Source organism: Rosa rugosa, chromosome 3, assembly GCF_958449725.1.
Source record: "Rosa rugosa chromosome 3, drRosRugo1.1, whole genome shotgun sequence".
NCBI lineage: Eukaryota > Viridiplantae > Streptophyta > Magnoliopsida > Rosales > Rosaceae > Rosa > Rosa rugosa.
Window position 1 is genome coordinate 27,990,456 of NC_084822.1, and position 15,880 is coordinate 28,006,335.

General features: G+C 40.3%; 1 protein-coding gene across 1 annotated transcript; it reads left to right on the forward strand.

Moving 5' to 3' along the window:
* The first annotated feature begins 6,152 nt into the window (after positions 1–6,152).
* LOC133739343 (embryogenesis-like protein) lies at positions 6,153–6,963 on the forward strand. The gene has a single exon (XM_062167095.1). It carries the CDS (start codon positions 6,243–6,245, stop codon positions 6,693–6,695), a length of 453 nt encoding a protein of 150 aa, XP_062023079.1. The 5' UTR covers positions 6,153–6,242; the 3' UTR covers positions 6,696–6,963.
* Positions 6,964–15,880: the final 8,917 nt, after the last annotated feature.

Sequence of the window (15,880 nt, forward strand, 5' to 3'; positions counted from 1 at the left end):
GACCCATTAGTCAACAAGTTTTATGTTAGGAGATGTTGGCATCACTGGCTCAAAAACCTTCATCTTCGTTAGAGAATCCAACTTAACCTGGATTGCATATTTCCATTTAGGCTAAATTTCTCTACGTTGGCATTCATTCATCAATGAAGCGTGGTTCGATATCATCAGACTCAACAACTCATGCGCGACTACATAATCAATTATGACAGAGTTTCTATCCCACGTCTCATGTACACTAGTGTAATTTTCATAGAGCTCTATATTCTCAGGAATAGGTTCTGACATTGGGGCGTCCCCCAACGATAACCATAATCCGGAAGATACTCATGAGACGGATTTTGAGTGTTGATGATCCAAGGATTGGGTTGTGCCAAAGCATCCTTCGAACCCACGGGCCTCCCACGCATCCTAGCTGGGGCTATGGCCTATAACGCCAGAGTGCCACTCTCTTTGGCGTTGGCGCCATGCCTACCTCAGTGTACGGTGACACTACATCCTCTCATACGGATGTTCATCCTTGCAGACATGTTTACAACATATTTGTGTGATCTTGTCACTTTAACGGGGATCGAAATGAGACATAGTGGGACAGACCACGACAATTCCTGTCGTTTCTGCTGAACATTCGTGTTCTTATCTCCCCCTAATGACGGGAAGACTGTCTCATCAAAGTGACAACCCGCAAATCTAGCAGTAATGAGATCGCCTTGCAAGGGCATTAAGTAGCGGATGATTGTCGGAGTCTCAAATCCAACGTAGTTGCCCATTCGTCTGTAAGGACCTGTCATAGTGCGCTGTGGTGGCGCAATTGGTACATAAATGGCTCACTCAAATGTGCGTAAGTACGATACTTGTACCTAGTCACTAGCTGTAACGCAGAGGTAGATTGAGTGGCGGTGGGTCATAGACGAATTAGCATAGCTGCATGCGATATTGCATCACCCCAAGTGGATATAAGGAGAGTGGTGCGCATTACCAATGTCCTGACTACCATCGTAGTCGTTTCCGTGAGACCATTTGGTGTGTACATGTGAATATGATGTCCAACATCAGTCCCATTGCAATATCCATCGAAAGTCTTCGATGTAAACTCTCTAGCATAGTCAAATCCAATTGACTGAATAGGATGATTCGGGGAGTGAGCCCGTTGTCATATGATATGTGCTAGGAGTGTAGCATAAGCAACATTACAAGTGGATAATGGCACAATACGAGACCAGCGTGTTTGCGTGTCAACTAACATTATGAGATATTTAAACGTTCGCAAGTTGGTTGAATCAGTCCATAGAATCTCCATGGATTCCATGTAAGAACAGAATGAGTATTTTCATATCCTTTGCATAGGACGGTCTCAGTCCTAGTTTCCCTAAGGGACAGGCTTTGTAAAACGAGCGAGAAGATTTAAAAACAACCAATGAGGATTTTGGTTGGGCCTGAGCGTTTGAAACGCTATTTGAAGTAAAGTTGGTGATTGCAACATCACCTAGGGCGCCATCGCCATGATGGATGCCATCTATGGCGTCATGGATAGGGACTGTGCCAGCCCTAGGCTGGTGGTGGACGGCGGCGGCGCCAGAGGCAGCGGCGACGATCACACTTAGTCCAAGAATCAACTTTTGATTCATGCTTCGTTTTTGCTCGAGAGAATGAATGTCCGTGCGAAGTCTTTAGTAGACGAATCATCATATCAGGACCAGGATGACCTATCCTGTCGTAACAAAGCCAATATGTGTCTAAATCCAAGAGATCTTCTCTCATGACTTTATTGGATTTAATAGCTTGAATAGTGACATAGAGTCCACTAGAGAGACACATAAACTTCTCCAAGATGCGCCTTTGTTCGTAATCATTAGAGGTATTGTAAAGAAACTTATTTCCGTTCTCTACATGCATTTTCGCATGGAATCCATTGGCTATTCATAGGTGCGATTTGTCCTAGGAGTGTACAGAGTTTCTGTGACAGTAATCAAGGTGCCATTTGGCAAGGGGAACTTGGGCTATTCCATGTCCTTGAATTAATACTGATGGCCCAGCCATCGTAGTCACAAAGTAATATGCTCAGAATCAAAATGGAGTCATAATGAAAAGAACTCGAAATTTTATTCATAAGCCAACATAGTACATCATTGTCTCTTAACCATTAGGAGAATCTAATCTAAATGCTAGCTAATGCAAAACAAAGGTAGTCGTTTGACTTCTTTCGGTAACTCCAAAATAAATATGACCAGGTGAGTAGAGAGATGTCGGTGGAGCAAAGCTCGCTTAAGTACCACTTATCTCAAAACCTTCCTAGACATCATACTCATTTTAGATGAGCCTATGTGAAGAAAAACTAAACCAATGGCATTTACTACAGAGTATATGGCAATTGTCTATTATATCTCTTGAAAAAATAAAGACTTAAACAGAATTGGCGATCTATTGATCCCAGCCAGATTTGTAGATCCCAGCCAGATTTGTAGCCTTCACTCTAGATCATCTTCTTGATCTTCTTGTTCCACATAGTGAGTTTCTCCTGCTTCACAATATGCTTTGTAGGCGGTGACAATTTCTTCACGAGCTCTACAAACGTATGCCTAATGACCGGATACTCCACATCGAGAACATACATCTCTTTGCTCAGACTCCATTGATTTAGGCGCTTTGAAAGCGTCATTTAGATGGCTTTTAATGTTGGTGGCGCCACCAACATGGCCAGAGGCGTTGCCTCCCTTTCACTTTCCACATTTACCTCTTCGGTTCCGTGTTCGCCTATTTTGGCGGTTACCTTCCCAAGTAGAGCGATTATATGGACCAGAATGTCTAGAAGTATCCCTAAGATTAGGGTTTCGCTCTTGGCGCCCTCTCTTAGGGGCGCGACTATAATTGGATTCCGGAATATGCACTGTTTCCACGGATCTCGAATTATAGTTCTTCACAAGGATGTTGTCATGCTTTTCAGTGACATTCATAGCTCCAGCAAGCTCATGAAACCTTGTGATCCGTCCTGCAGTAACATCGATTCGATAGTTCTTAGCAACCATCAATGTAGAAACGGGGAAGGTAGAGATAGTCTTCTCAATCAACATCGCATCTGTGATCTCTCTACCACAGAATTCCATTAAGGATTTAATGCGAAGTGCTTCCGAGTTGTAGTCAAGAACTGACTTGAAATCACAGAAGCGGAGGCTATGCCATCTCACTTCTAGGTCAAGAAGCAGGGAGTCACGGACGTTGCCAAATCTTTCTTCGAGTGAGACCCACAACCTTCTGGGGTCTTCTTCATTCATACACTCGTACTGGAGCGAATCATCCATATGACGAGTCATTAGGATGAGGGCTTTCGCCTTATTTGCCTCTAAGGCTGCTCTATTTGCTTCCAAAGCTTGAGCTTGCTCAACAATTAGCACGTCCTGGCTAGGCTCGAGAATCATATCCAGGATTCTATCGGCCTTGAGATGCTGGCGGACATCACGAACCCACCTGTGATATCCAGAGCCAGTTGTTCCCAATGGAGCAAAGTCCAATTTGTTCAGGTTACTCATCCTGAAAGAGAACAAGAAAAAGGGTTAGTTTCGGAGCGAAAAAGCTACCACGAAAACATATAAAATTCCGGAGCGTAATCGCTTCCAAGAAATTCAATTCCAAGAGGTATTGGATTAGATCGAAACAATGACGTAAGTGGTTGATCATAAATTCTCTACAAACTCTAAGTTTGGAGATCTCAACAAGCTCCAAGCTTGGAGTGAGCACGAACCCCTACAGTTCGGCTTTTGGTCTCCCCTATGAAGAAGAAAGGGGGCTAGAAGAAGGGAGGTTGCAAGTCCCCGAGATAAAGAAGAGAAAAACAATAAAAACTTCAAAAACGGGAACTAAAGGAACTTTTAAAACATACCTTGAAAAGTGTAGAAAATTGCTGGAAAAATCGCCGCAATTTGGTCGCTAGAAGTCGTCGTCGAAATTTGGTCGCCGGAGCTTGGCGGTGGGCTGTTCCTTTCCCTCTTTTCTTTTTCTTTTTCTTTTCTGCTGTCATCTTCTTCTGGGGCCCGCTACTCCTTTTTTTTTTTACTCTTTCTTCTTCCTCCACGTCTTCTTCTTTTTGGGGCCCACTCCTCCCTTTTTTTTTCTCTTTCTTTTCTTCTTCTTCTGCTACCTCACGCGAGCTTCTTTCTTTCTGGCAGTGGGCTCGTGCTCTTTTTTCTTTCTTTCTTCCTTTGTCGGAGCCTTCTTCCTCCTTTGTGGGCTGCACTAGCTGGGCTGCTCCCTCTTTTGTGCAAGTCTGGGTCTGGGCTAACTAGAACAGAAGAATTATTAAGGCTGGTGGTTCAAAGTGCAGCAGCAGTTCTGATGGCCGGTTCACGTGTTTTTAGGCTGGTTCCGGGAATTATTTTTCCGGTTCCCGGATTCTGGGGCAGAGGCGCCCTAGGTGATGAAATATTACTGCAGAAGGTGGACTGGAATGGTGCAAACCGGGCAGGGGACCTTTTGCTTCTTTTGGGGACCGGTTCGGTATTTTTCCGGCCGGTTCTGGGGGTGGCGTCGCCGGTTCTGGACTCCTGGGATTGAGGGCTTCAATATATGCAGCGGTGGCTGCTAGGGTTTGTAGGCTACGATTTTAGGGTTTCAGGGTTAGGGCTTCGTGCTGATAACGTGTTTAAGGAAAACTGAAATTGGGAGAGAATTGAGTCGTGCTTTCATTAATAATAGGGGTCTCTATATATAGAGGATTACAAGACATAGAATCAGAGTTGTACAATGAAAGATAATCGTACAATTAATCGGATATATATGAATATCTTCGAGAATATCTCTAATTCATAATCCTATTACAACTAGGTCAAGTAACCTAGAGTTTGGGCAAGACACATATTCTTGATTTACTTGAACACAAACAATTTTTTTTTTTTTAATGAAAACAATAAAAACGCATTTGCTACAAAAATATACAAAACACAATAAATAACAAGAAAAAGAAAAGACAAAAAAACTAAAAATAGAGCAGCAACTGCACTGGTCTTACAATTGTTAATGAGGTCGGTGAGGTCGCCAATTGGTCATTGGGGTCGCCGTATGGTGGATGAAGTTGTGGATCCGTCGGTGAGATTGCCAGTCAGTTGTTGAGATTGTCGTTTGGTCGGTGAGGTTACCAGTCAGCCAGTCGTTGAGGTCGCTGGTGGATCGATCTATGAAGTCGCTGATCAGTCGATGAGGTTGCCAGTGGATCAGTGAGATGAGGTTGCCTAAGTCAGTGAGATTGTCAATAGGTCGGTGATGTCACCGGTCAGTTAGTGAGGTGGGGTTATTGTATGAAAATTATGAGTTTTTAATTTTTATATCTTATTTTCCAAAAACACCTAAAACTTACAGAACGTAGATAAAAGACTATATCTGATATTTTTCATTTTATTTTTTTTCTAAAACAACTTACCAAATGAGTTTCACATCTATTTTTGTATTTGAAAAACGAAAAATTGTTTCACAAAACAATACCAAACATGCATTTGTCAATTTCTCACTATAGGGTTAACACAATTAGTAAAATAGAGAACATGTATAATATGGGAAAATACATACATATATTATTCAGCCAATTTCATCTATTAATTTATTGAAAAGTTCGACAAAGCATTTTTAATTAATTAGTTGATTTTTAAATTCTAAAATATTGATTTATATTTATTTTTGTTAATAATGTGTAAAATATAGGGAAAAAATGAAAAAATCTTGTATTATATAATTTTGAGCGGACATGTTGATGTATTGATTGAAGCAAAGCTACATATTATGATCCATCCCTTAGGGACGTGATAAAAAAGGGTCAAAACCTAAGTAATTCACATATCAATCATGAATTTTTGCTAGATAGTGGCCTTGTTTTTGCGAGGTCATCAATTGTCATGTAATGAGTAGTGTGGGTGAACGTAACATGAAACCTTTTAGTCCGAAAGCACCTTGTAGAGTAACAAAAGTCTACATACCATCTAATTGACACAAAAAATAATCTCCTTGTGCGCCATGACTAAACATTTATACTTACACTTGCACAATAACTAATTTTTTGTGAGTGAAACTCATAACCTCTCAGTTACGAAGAGAAAACTTATGCCAGTAGATGAAATTATTTTACGGAATTTGATTTATTATTATTATATCTTTTTGTGATGTAACTGTTAGTTTGATAAGTTCTAAGCTAAGCGTAGTCGAGTTTTTCTTCTACTGCAGTTGTAACTTGGTTTCGCAAATCGAGAGAGCAAAACGGAAAAATGCATCGACGATCGATTTGCAAATTGCTTCTGAGACACCACCGCTTCTCCAAGCTCTCTTCCCTCAACTTCTCAACTCAGCGCGTTTTGCACTCCACTCCATTTCCAAAACCCACCACAAATTTCCACCCTACTCCCTCAAACTCACCGACCCAGTTCATAACTCGCCGCCAATTCAGCGGTTCAGGTGATTTCGATCAGAATAAAGAGGTGGACATGATCAATCTCAAGTTTGCAGAGGCAAGGGAGGAGATAGAGATGGCCATGGAGTCCAAAGAGACCGTCTATTTTGATGAAGAGGCTGCTTGTGCTCGCACTGCTGTCAATGAAGTTCTCGACAGGTATGAAGCTTTGTTGGCCAAGTTGACGGAAGACAAAAGGGCTGCACTGCAGAGGTCGATGGGCCTCAAGATTGAGCAGTTGAAGGCTGAAATCGAACAGCTCAATGAATGATAATGAGGTTGGTCCGTATCGGCATGATGAACTTTCAATTTGTATTTCGGATTTTTGTTCACAATTTAGGTCAAGAGCTTAGGGGTGAACTTTTGAACCATGGGTGTTTTCTGTTTTTCCATGACATAGATGACTACACATGTTGCTAATTAATTCTGGAAATTGATGTAGCTTATATTGTCAATTGCATTTGGGATTAAAGAAATTGCTGATTGTCCTGTGAATTGTTCAGTAACATTGTCTATGATGCTTTTTGTTTGTTTGGTGATTATCGTTTTGTCTGGAAATACTTGAAACCTATAAGTGAATGGTGGTTTGGTTCTTAACTATTGGACTCATTTGTGTTATGGTACTTAGCATGGTTGTGGATGTGTCATTTTCGTATCTAAAAGCGAAATCGATGAGACGTTTATCTTACCAGTAAGGTTAGTTTCTGTCAGTCTTATGTAAGAAGCAAAAGCAAAAAAAGAGAAAAAAGAATCACATATAAGACACAGGGCTAGAAGGAGGGCATGAAAGGAAGGTAGAAAAGTAGTCAACTAATGTTTGCACAAATCAGCCCTAAAGGAAAACTACAGAATGGAAGGAACTTTTTCAGGCTAAAATGGAACATTGATTTATCTGGAGATAGTTCCTACCTTATTTGTTGTATAAATTTTTTTGAGAATGACCTTGTACGGTGCAGAAGACCCTAAAGCTCTGCAACCTCACAGGTTCACAATTATACCACTGTTTAAGTTGTCACTCTGCGGAGATACATTGTGTTAGCATCAGCCACTACATTTGTCAGTAATCTTCTGAGAATTGGATAATAGTTAAGTTCTTGCATTTCTTTTCATAATTCAATGGCAAAACTTATATGTTAGTTAAGAGAGTTCAGCAATCTTTAAGTGGTACATGGAGGTTGAGGATAGTAACCTAAGACTCTTAAGTTATCTTTTCCTTCATGTTTAGGGGATTTAGTGAATGAAAGAATATGCTTCAAGTTAAGATCCTCCAAATTTCTAAATTCCAACTCCAGCATGGTAGGCACGATCTCCAAAAAGATTCCATGGACCTCTTTCTTCAAAATGGGCTAAGCACATCCCTTGAACTTCTCACTTAATGTAGGTTATCCCAATTTCAAGTCTTTTGTACTGCCAGAATAATTGTTAATTCTTCTAGCTTTCCTGTAGCTTGAGATTTTGCATTTCAGATGAACTTGAATGGTTGAGAATTCAAGGATCTGTCGATCTGATGTCTTTATTAGCTAAATTAGATGGTGTGGTGCTGGTCTTTTCTAGGCCAGATAGGAGAAGATGGTTGCTGGAATCTGCACGGAACTTTTGTTGCACCTCTTATTCTAGATACTTTGAATGAACAACCCTTGTTTTACTAAATTATCCCCTCTACTGCAATCTGGAAAGCCATAGTACCCTTAAAGTATGAGAGGTAGCATCCAATGACCTACCTGCGATATTGTTCAGAGGAGAAGACCTTATCTTTGTTTTTCTCCCCATTGGTGTGTGATGTGAGCTGCAGCCGAGAGTGGAAATCACCTGTTTTTACACTGCCCAATTGATTTAGTCTCTTGAACAAGACTATTTTGGGAAGCGATGGTGAATTGGGATAATCCAGCTCTTTAGAGCGTCAGGCACAAGGTTTGTTTGTGGGAGGAAGAGGGGAAGAGAACTGGAAAGATGGTGCTTTTATGACCATTTTTCGGGTTCATTGGATGGAAAGAAACAGAAGCGTCTTTGAGGACGGGAGGGTGGAAGAGCTGGATAGGCTTCGCTTCTCAGCCTCTATGGGCGGAGTTTAGGAATAGTTCCTCCTTTTTTTGAGGCAGAGGGGTAGCTGCTGTTGTGTAGTTTATTAGAGTATCGGTTGTTTAGCTTTGCACTGTTCTTTATTTGTTTGATGGATTTCTAATCCACTGCTATGCTATCATTTAAAGAGGATGATTGTATTACATAAGTTTAGACCTCCAGTAAACATAGCTAGTCAAGTAAAGGTCATATACAGTTGCTAGTGGATCTTAACAACCAGATAAGGAGTAAAATTTTGGAAGAAAGAAACGCAGGAACTAATGATCTAGTACAGAGATGGAAAAGAAAGAGTTTTTGTTAAGAACTAACAACATATTTAGCTAAAGTTGACAAATGTATATTGGAAAAATGTTGCCAGAATTTATCTGATGCTGGAGGCACGGTTACAAAGTACTCACCCTTTCTTCAGAAGCATGTTTTGAGTTTAGTTTGTTAATAGCTGTTTCTTTTTCATGAATAGGTTCCTTTCTCATTTGGTATTATGCTCCAAAATATTTTCATTGTAAGCTTTATTGAATAAAATAACAAAAGGGGCTCAGCCCAAGTATACAGTTCTACTATGCTTCTAGTTTTTCATGTGCTTTATTCAACTCACCTAGATGGTAACATTAATCAATATAAGCATAGCTATAAACGGGGCTTCCTTTATTGTCAGTCTAGCCCTCAAGGTGAAGTCCATAATTGAGTTATCTATCCAAACCTGTTTGGTAGTTATTATGAGCATTCATACTTTAGACAGAGCCATATTAAGTGAAGAAATTGCTGTTAAACTAACTGTAATGTCTCGGATAGTTCTGCCAAAAACTTCCGTCTGATTTATTGATTACAATGCAGTGAGGAGTTTCTATATGCAAGTTTTTGCGTTTAACTTAGAATCTCAAAATTTGATTTTACTTACTGCTGCATTATTTCATTATCTTCATGTTTTTAATTTATATTGGGCCATGCTATAGTCGTTATTGTGATCTGATTGAGTATATGGATGTGTGTGTGTGTTCATATATTACATATATAGGACTCTTCCACAAAGGGATCCATTTTTTCGGTTATTGCAAGGGATTCCTTGTGGGATCTACTTTTTTTTTTATCACATTTTGGCGTCTCGGCCGTTCAGTTTTAGCTCCCAATGTGTAGATTACTTATGTAAATTTTCAGCTAAATTGATGATCGTTAAGATATTCATAATCGTGATTTATGTTTTTAAACATGAACGGTTTAGGTTGAATAGATTCTGTTTGTCCATTGATTTGATTTAATTCAGTACCTTAACGATCATCGGCTGAAAAATCGCATAAGTGATCTATCCATGGAGACCTAAAAACTGAATGTCGAGATGCCGATATGTTATCGAAAAGTGGGTCTCATAAGCGATCCCTTAAAATAACAAAAAAAAAAATCCCTCATTAGAAAACCAAGCCAAAAAACTGACAGCCCAGCTAGCAGCCTAAGAAGCTCATTAAGGACAAAATCTAGTTGGCCGATCACCACCTCCATCTTCGAAATCACCAAGAATTGGGAGATTCAGAGGTTGCCTCCATCATCGCGAGTAACCATAGCAATCACACGGCTATCAGGACTACCATCGTTAAGAGCAGCCATAGTAATCCTCTTCTAATAGCAGCAAACAAACCCTCATTGGTGACCCAGGGTTAATCTGCGAATGCATCAAGACGCCTCCATTGTACAACCGCGATCGAAAAAGCGTGAAAAGGCTACCAACCCAGGAGGGCAAACAAAATCTCGACGATCCAGATACGCCATGACAGGACTCGCCCCAGATTTCACCCTGAAATCCGAAGTGGCCCTGCAGGGTCCATCTTAGAAGAAATTCTACCAAAAATTTGGTGGAACCTCCTCTAAAACGGACTACCCAAAAACCTGTGGAAAGACAATACACTTCCAAACAATCCAACCTTATTCTTCTGGAGCCACCCTGCTCCCTAAATCACAACATCTCCCATTTCACAAAACAATTCTAAACTTAAGAATATTAATCTCCTGGGTTATCAGAGCAATCTAATGCACAGGGTGTACAAGAGGATAGAATACAAGATAAATGATCGATACTTTTATAATGCGGAAGCTATGACAGCTATGCCTCAACCCCATGTATGCTCGACCTCCAGCTAATCTGGCCTGCAAACTGGGCATTTGAAACCAAAGGGCCCAGGGGAAAAACATTTAAAAACCGCTAGAGTGAGTGGGCGAAAAATAAGTAAATTCGAATGAACAAGTGAAACTTAATGCTTTCCCAAGTTATTCTCTAAAATCTTGCATGCAGTAAAAATCTTGAAAATACTCTTAATCATCATCTTTACTGAAATCTCAATTACGTAATGTCGAACATCTCGAAATCTCTTAAATATATAATGATATTTCAAAAATCTCGTTAAATTATTCATATCTCAATATCATATCTCAAATAGGCGATGACTATAGGGGATTGCCGACTAGTCATCTCATGCCACCTGGAGGGGATTGCCAACCAGTGACGCATCGGAGGGGACTACTGACTAGACGAGGAGGTGATGGTTAGAGGGGACTGCCGACTAACTACCTCATGCCATCTGGAGGGGGCTGCCGACCAGATGACGCTTCGGAAGGAACTGCCGACTGGAATATTCTGGAGGGGACTGCCAACCAGAATATTGTCTGGAGGGGACTGCCGACCAGACTATTACCTGGAGGGGACTACCGACCAGGTAATGCATGCATGTGCTGACTTATTTACCTCCTCGAATAATCCGAAACCATTAAATCATAATATAGCTCGTGATAAATCCATACTCAAATATCATCAAAACCATACAAATACTCGACAAGTCAAAGCTCAACAGAAATCATCATAAGATCTCACCAATTCACCAACTTTCCGAAAGAGATCATAATAGCTTGACATTCAAGTAACTCAATAATTAAATAAAAGCTTTCAGAAAGTGAAACTCAATCTCAACTTAATCAACCTCGTAAATCATCAAAATTTTGATAAATCAAAGCTCATAAATTAAATCTCAATCGGAAAATAATAATATACTGCATGCACAATTAATTTAAAACAAATGTCCACTCACAGTATTGTTTAGGTGACCACCAAACAGTTTCCTTCGTCGAGCAGTAACTCGGTACGTCGTCCTGTACACAATTATAATTCATGAATAACAATCCAGAAATTAAATAAGATTCCCACATCATATCCTCATAATTCAACATTTCTATTTCTCCTCCGATTTAACCAAAACTTCACCATTAACACCAATTCCTTAATTTAAAGGTTCTAGGCCAGAACCGAGAGAAATCCGATGGCCAGATTCTCGTAAATCAATAACCAAACTATCGAACTTCGGAAATTCAAAATCAATATCAAACCTCCTATTTCCGCCAAAAATCATATCTACATATTCTTTAACTCACAATTGAATTATCTATCCAAAACCGAAAACCAGAAACTGTCCTATGTGCCTCCACGCGCCACCAATAGTGGCGATGCGTGGGCCCCACGCGCTTCCGGCATCATCTCGACATTCTATGCATCTTTCGTAACTGTGACAAAGCTCAATTTCAAGTCTAAGTACCCGAATTTACCTCAAATCTGCAGGATGCTGCTCGTCGTCGATTCGCCGTAATCCGGCAAAATTGAGGTTACCCACGGGCATGGGTCGAACCACAAAGACAAGGACTCCATGTTATGGGTGGTGGGACAGCCGAAAATGGCCGGAAAACGAGAAATCGCCAGAGACCCGAAATGGCCACCGCGATCACCGCCTTGCTGCACCTCCTAAGGCCCAAATCGCACCACCAAAGAACCATAGACGTGGAGAGGAGGAAGAGAGGGTTCCATAGCCACCGGCGACGTCCAAATCCATCGCCGGACGGAGAAGAAACGGCCGGCAACAGTGGCCGGGTCGGGGAGAGGAGAGAGAAAGTCACCTGGGGTAGTTTCTGAAAATGGAAGCTACCACAATAACTTTCCACATATATAGGAAATTTCCATAAACAGTAACTTTACCTTTTCGCTTATAACTTTGGCATAGGAACTCCGATTTTTACGTATCACATATGCACGCGCTCGGTTTAACATCCCCTACGACTTTCATGAAGAAAGTTTTCTCAAATTTTGACCCGAACAAAAAGTCAACTTTTATGGCCCTTAAAAGATCGAAATGGAGTCAAAAGTAAATGTGAATGTCGTTTACCAATCGAAAGACTAGTAAACCGGTAAATTTAGGTTCGGGACGTTACGCGCCAACAACATCAAACCTTGACAGATGTTTTTGAAAGGGTAGAGGAAATCAACAAGAAGGATCAAAAGATCGGGAAAAGTAGAGAGATTATCCAACCTCTGGAAAGACTAGATGGAGACGTCCTAAAGTTTCAACATGGACCGGGCCGTTGTCCTTGTCGCCTCCACAAGGCAGCGTTAGAATGAGCACAAAGAGGAGCCCCACTAGAGACAGACTAGGGTACATTTGCCATTTTTTATGGCTACCTCCCATCTAGTTAGGAATGACATTAAACGGGTTTTTTTTTCTCTCTCTTTTTAAATTTTTTTAATAGGAAGACGAGAATGTAAAAGTTAGTGTTTTAAAAATTCCTCAGGAAGGCAAATATAATGATAGATATGCTTAACCCACCCTGAGAGGGGGGGGGGGGGTTGGGTCTTCTATCGTGGGAAATTCTGTTATTGCTTTCACTGCCTAACTAATACGGATAGGTTGGTCTATTGGTCTCTATTTTTTGCAGGTTATGAAATCGCTTAGCCGTTATCTGTGTCACTATGCGGCATCGGATCTAACATGTCCGACCTTCCGCAGCTTGAAGTAAAATGTCAGTTCCTTTAAGCTCTTCTTGAACAACATATTCCTATAGTGTATTCTGATTTCTTTACACTCTAGCTGAGGGAGAGATTGTGCTATCAAGAACGAAAAGAAGGATGGGAAGGATCAGGAATTACATCGCCTAGTCATTAGAAGGTGGCTAACTGCCTCGACTAGTTTAGGCGACGCCTAGGCAATGTTGGGTCTAAGAAAAATATTCATAATTTTTATTATTTTTTTGGATCAAATACTTAAAAAATAACTTTTGATTTGTAAGTACTCATTATATATATAAATTTTTCTCCATGTTTATAATCAATTATTGCTAACTATAGTTTTTTGTTTTAATTAAACACCTATTTATATGTTTTATAATAAAATTAAAATAAACTTAATATCCGCCTAAGCACCAAGCCTATCCCTGCCTAAGCAATTAGGCCCCACTGCTCACCTACCGCCAAGTGCTATTTATAACATTGACTAAAACTAAATTACACATAAGAGCAAGTTCACCCGTTGGGTCACCGGGTCAGTTACTATTAATTATTTTTAGTGTTTATTTCCACCCTCTGGGTCACGGACACAGTTTCCAAACTGACCTGGGTCACCGAGTCAGTTTGCAGGTCACAAAATTGACCCAGAGTGACCCAGGTCAGTTTGGAAATTGTGCCCGTGACCTAGAGGGTGGAAATAAACATAAAAAGTAGTGAATAGTAAGTGACCCGGTGACCCAACGGGTGGACTTGCTCTAATATTACATCTTTTTCAGGACACAAGAATAACAAATATCACCTAAGTAACTCTAGTTTACTAATCATATATATACAATAATAAATAGTACAAAATTCTGAAACTAAATAAAAAAAAATCATGAACTTAGGACCCGAAGCTTTCCCTGTCGTTTCACTTATAAAATAATAATAAAAATTAAAAAATTAAAAAAGCTTAGAACTAGAACTACAGAGCGAGTCTAAAAGTCCCATATCTTCAGGCTTATACTGCCCCCAAGAGCCTTGGGATGGTACAAGGGGTATCCAGTTCCAGCTCAAGTGGAATGTAGGGTCTGAGAATAGTACCTAGAAACTATGCTAGATAATAGACACAGCCAAGTCCATCGAGGAAAAACCCTGTATTGAGACGCACTGCATTGGGTCATGAAATAGCCATCAGCCTATCAGAGACGATGGTTTCCCTGTAAAACTTTGATGTCTTTTAACAAAGTCTCCCAATTAGGCTGGGTTCCAAACCCCTTTAAAAAAAAAAACAAAAAAACAAAAACAAAGGCTCCAACACCAATAGTAGAATTGTGGGCAACTTCAGTCGTCATAGTCCACACCCAAGATTCAAGTGAACAGAGAAGGGCCCATAAAATCGAAAGACCCGATGATTGACCAAAAAGCGTAGATCCATCATCTAGTTCATACTCATACCAGGAAGAGTGTGTTGTGCCGCCACCATCAAGACAAAAGAACTTGCTGTTGCCAAGGCGACATAGCCGCCAAAAGTTTGAACGTCAATATGATACATCATACATGTAAGGGTGTTAAACAGCGACAAGCGTGGCCCGTGGCCCACCATTGTACCGATATTGTCCCAACTTAACCACCCATTAGGTGTTGGGTTTTAATCACAAAAGGCCTCGGTACAATTGGGTGAGATCCACCCACTTATAAGTTATATTTTATTTGTCACTTTTCCAATGTGGGATCTTTCCTCTCCAACACGCCCCCTCACGTGCAACCTAACTCTAGGTCTGCACGTGAAATTAATTAACAATCCAATTCCCACATTGGAAATTGGGACACAAGTCTCATATTGGAAACTTGGCCAATCTAACAATCCAAGGCCCACATTGGACACTTGGTAACAATCTAATCGGAATTTTCCGATGGCAATATAAGGAACCCAAATTCGGGCCTATGATAATTGGAGACGTAATTGGAGAGGGACCCACTCTGATACCATGTTAAACAGCGACAAGCGTGGCCCGTAGCCCACCATTGTACCGATACTGTCCCAACTTAACCACCCATTAGGTGTTGGGTTTTAATCACAAAAGGCCTCGGTACAATTGGGTGAGATCCACCAACTTATAAGTTATATTTTATTTGTCACTTTTTCAATGTGGGATCTTTCCTCTCCAACAAATGGGAGATTAGAAAATGAAATCCCATGAAAATCAGTCATTTGCTTCACCATTAGGGGTCGAGGGAGAGTCAAAGGATTGGAGAGTTTTCAGCTTCCTCGAATCATAAAATTTGGCAGGAAGCTGAAAACTGTTGATCTTTACAATAACATGAAACTCTAGCTACCATTAGAACAGATTTCACTATATATATATATATATATATATATATATATATATATATATATATATACACAAATACAAATTGCACATGTCTGACTTCTTTCTGAGAATTCAATTGGATTATAGATTCATGCTAGTCTGAGTTTTGAGTTTGATCCTGATGATGGTAAAATGAGTAATCACCAACTAAATGATTAAACGAGTAAATGAGGTGTGAGAGTAATCACCAAGTTGCAAATGAGAGTTGAAATTCCA

Excerpts from the sequence above, each read along its gene's own strand:
- LOC133739343 (XM_062167095.1), top strand. The coding sequence starts at position 6,243 with ATGCATCGACGATCGATTTGCAAATTGCTTCTGAGACACCACCGCTTC.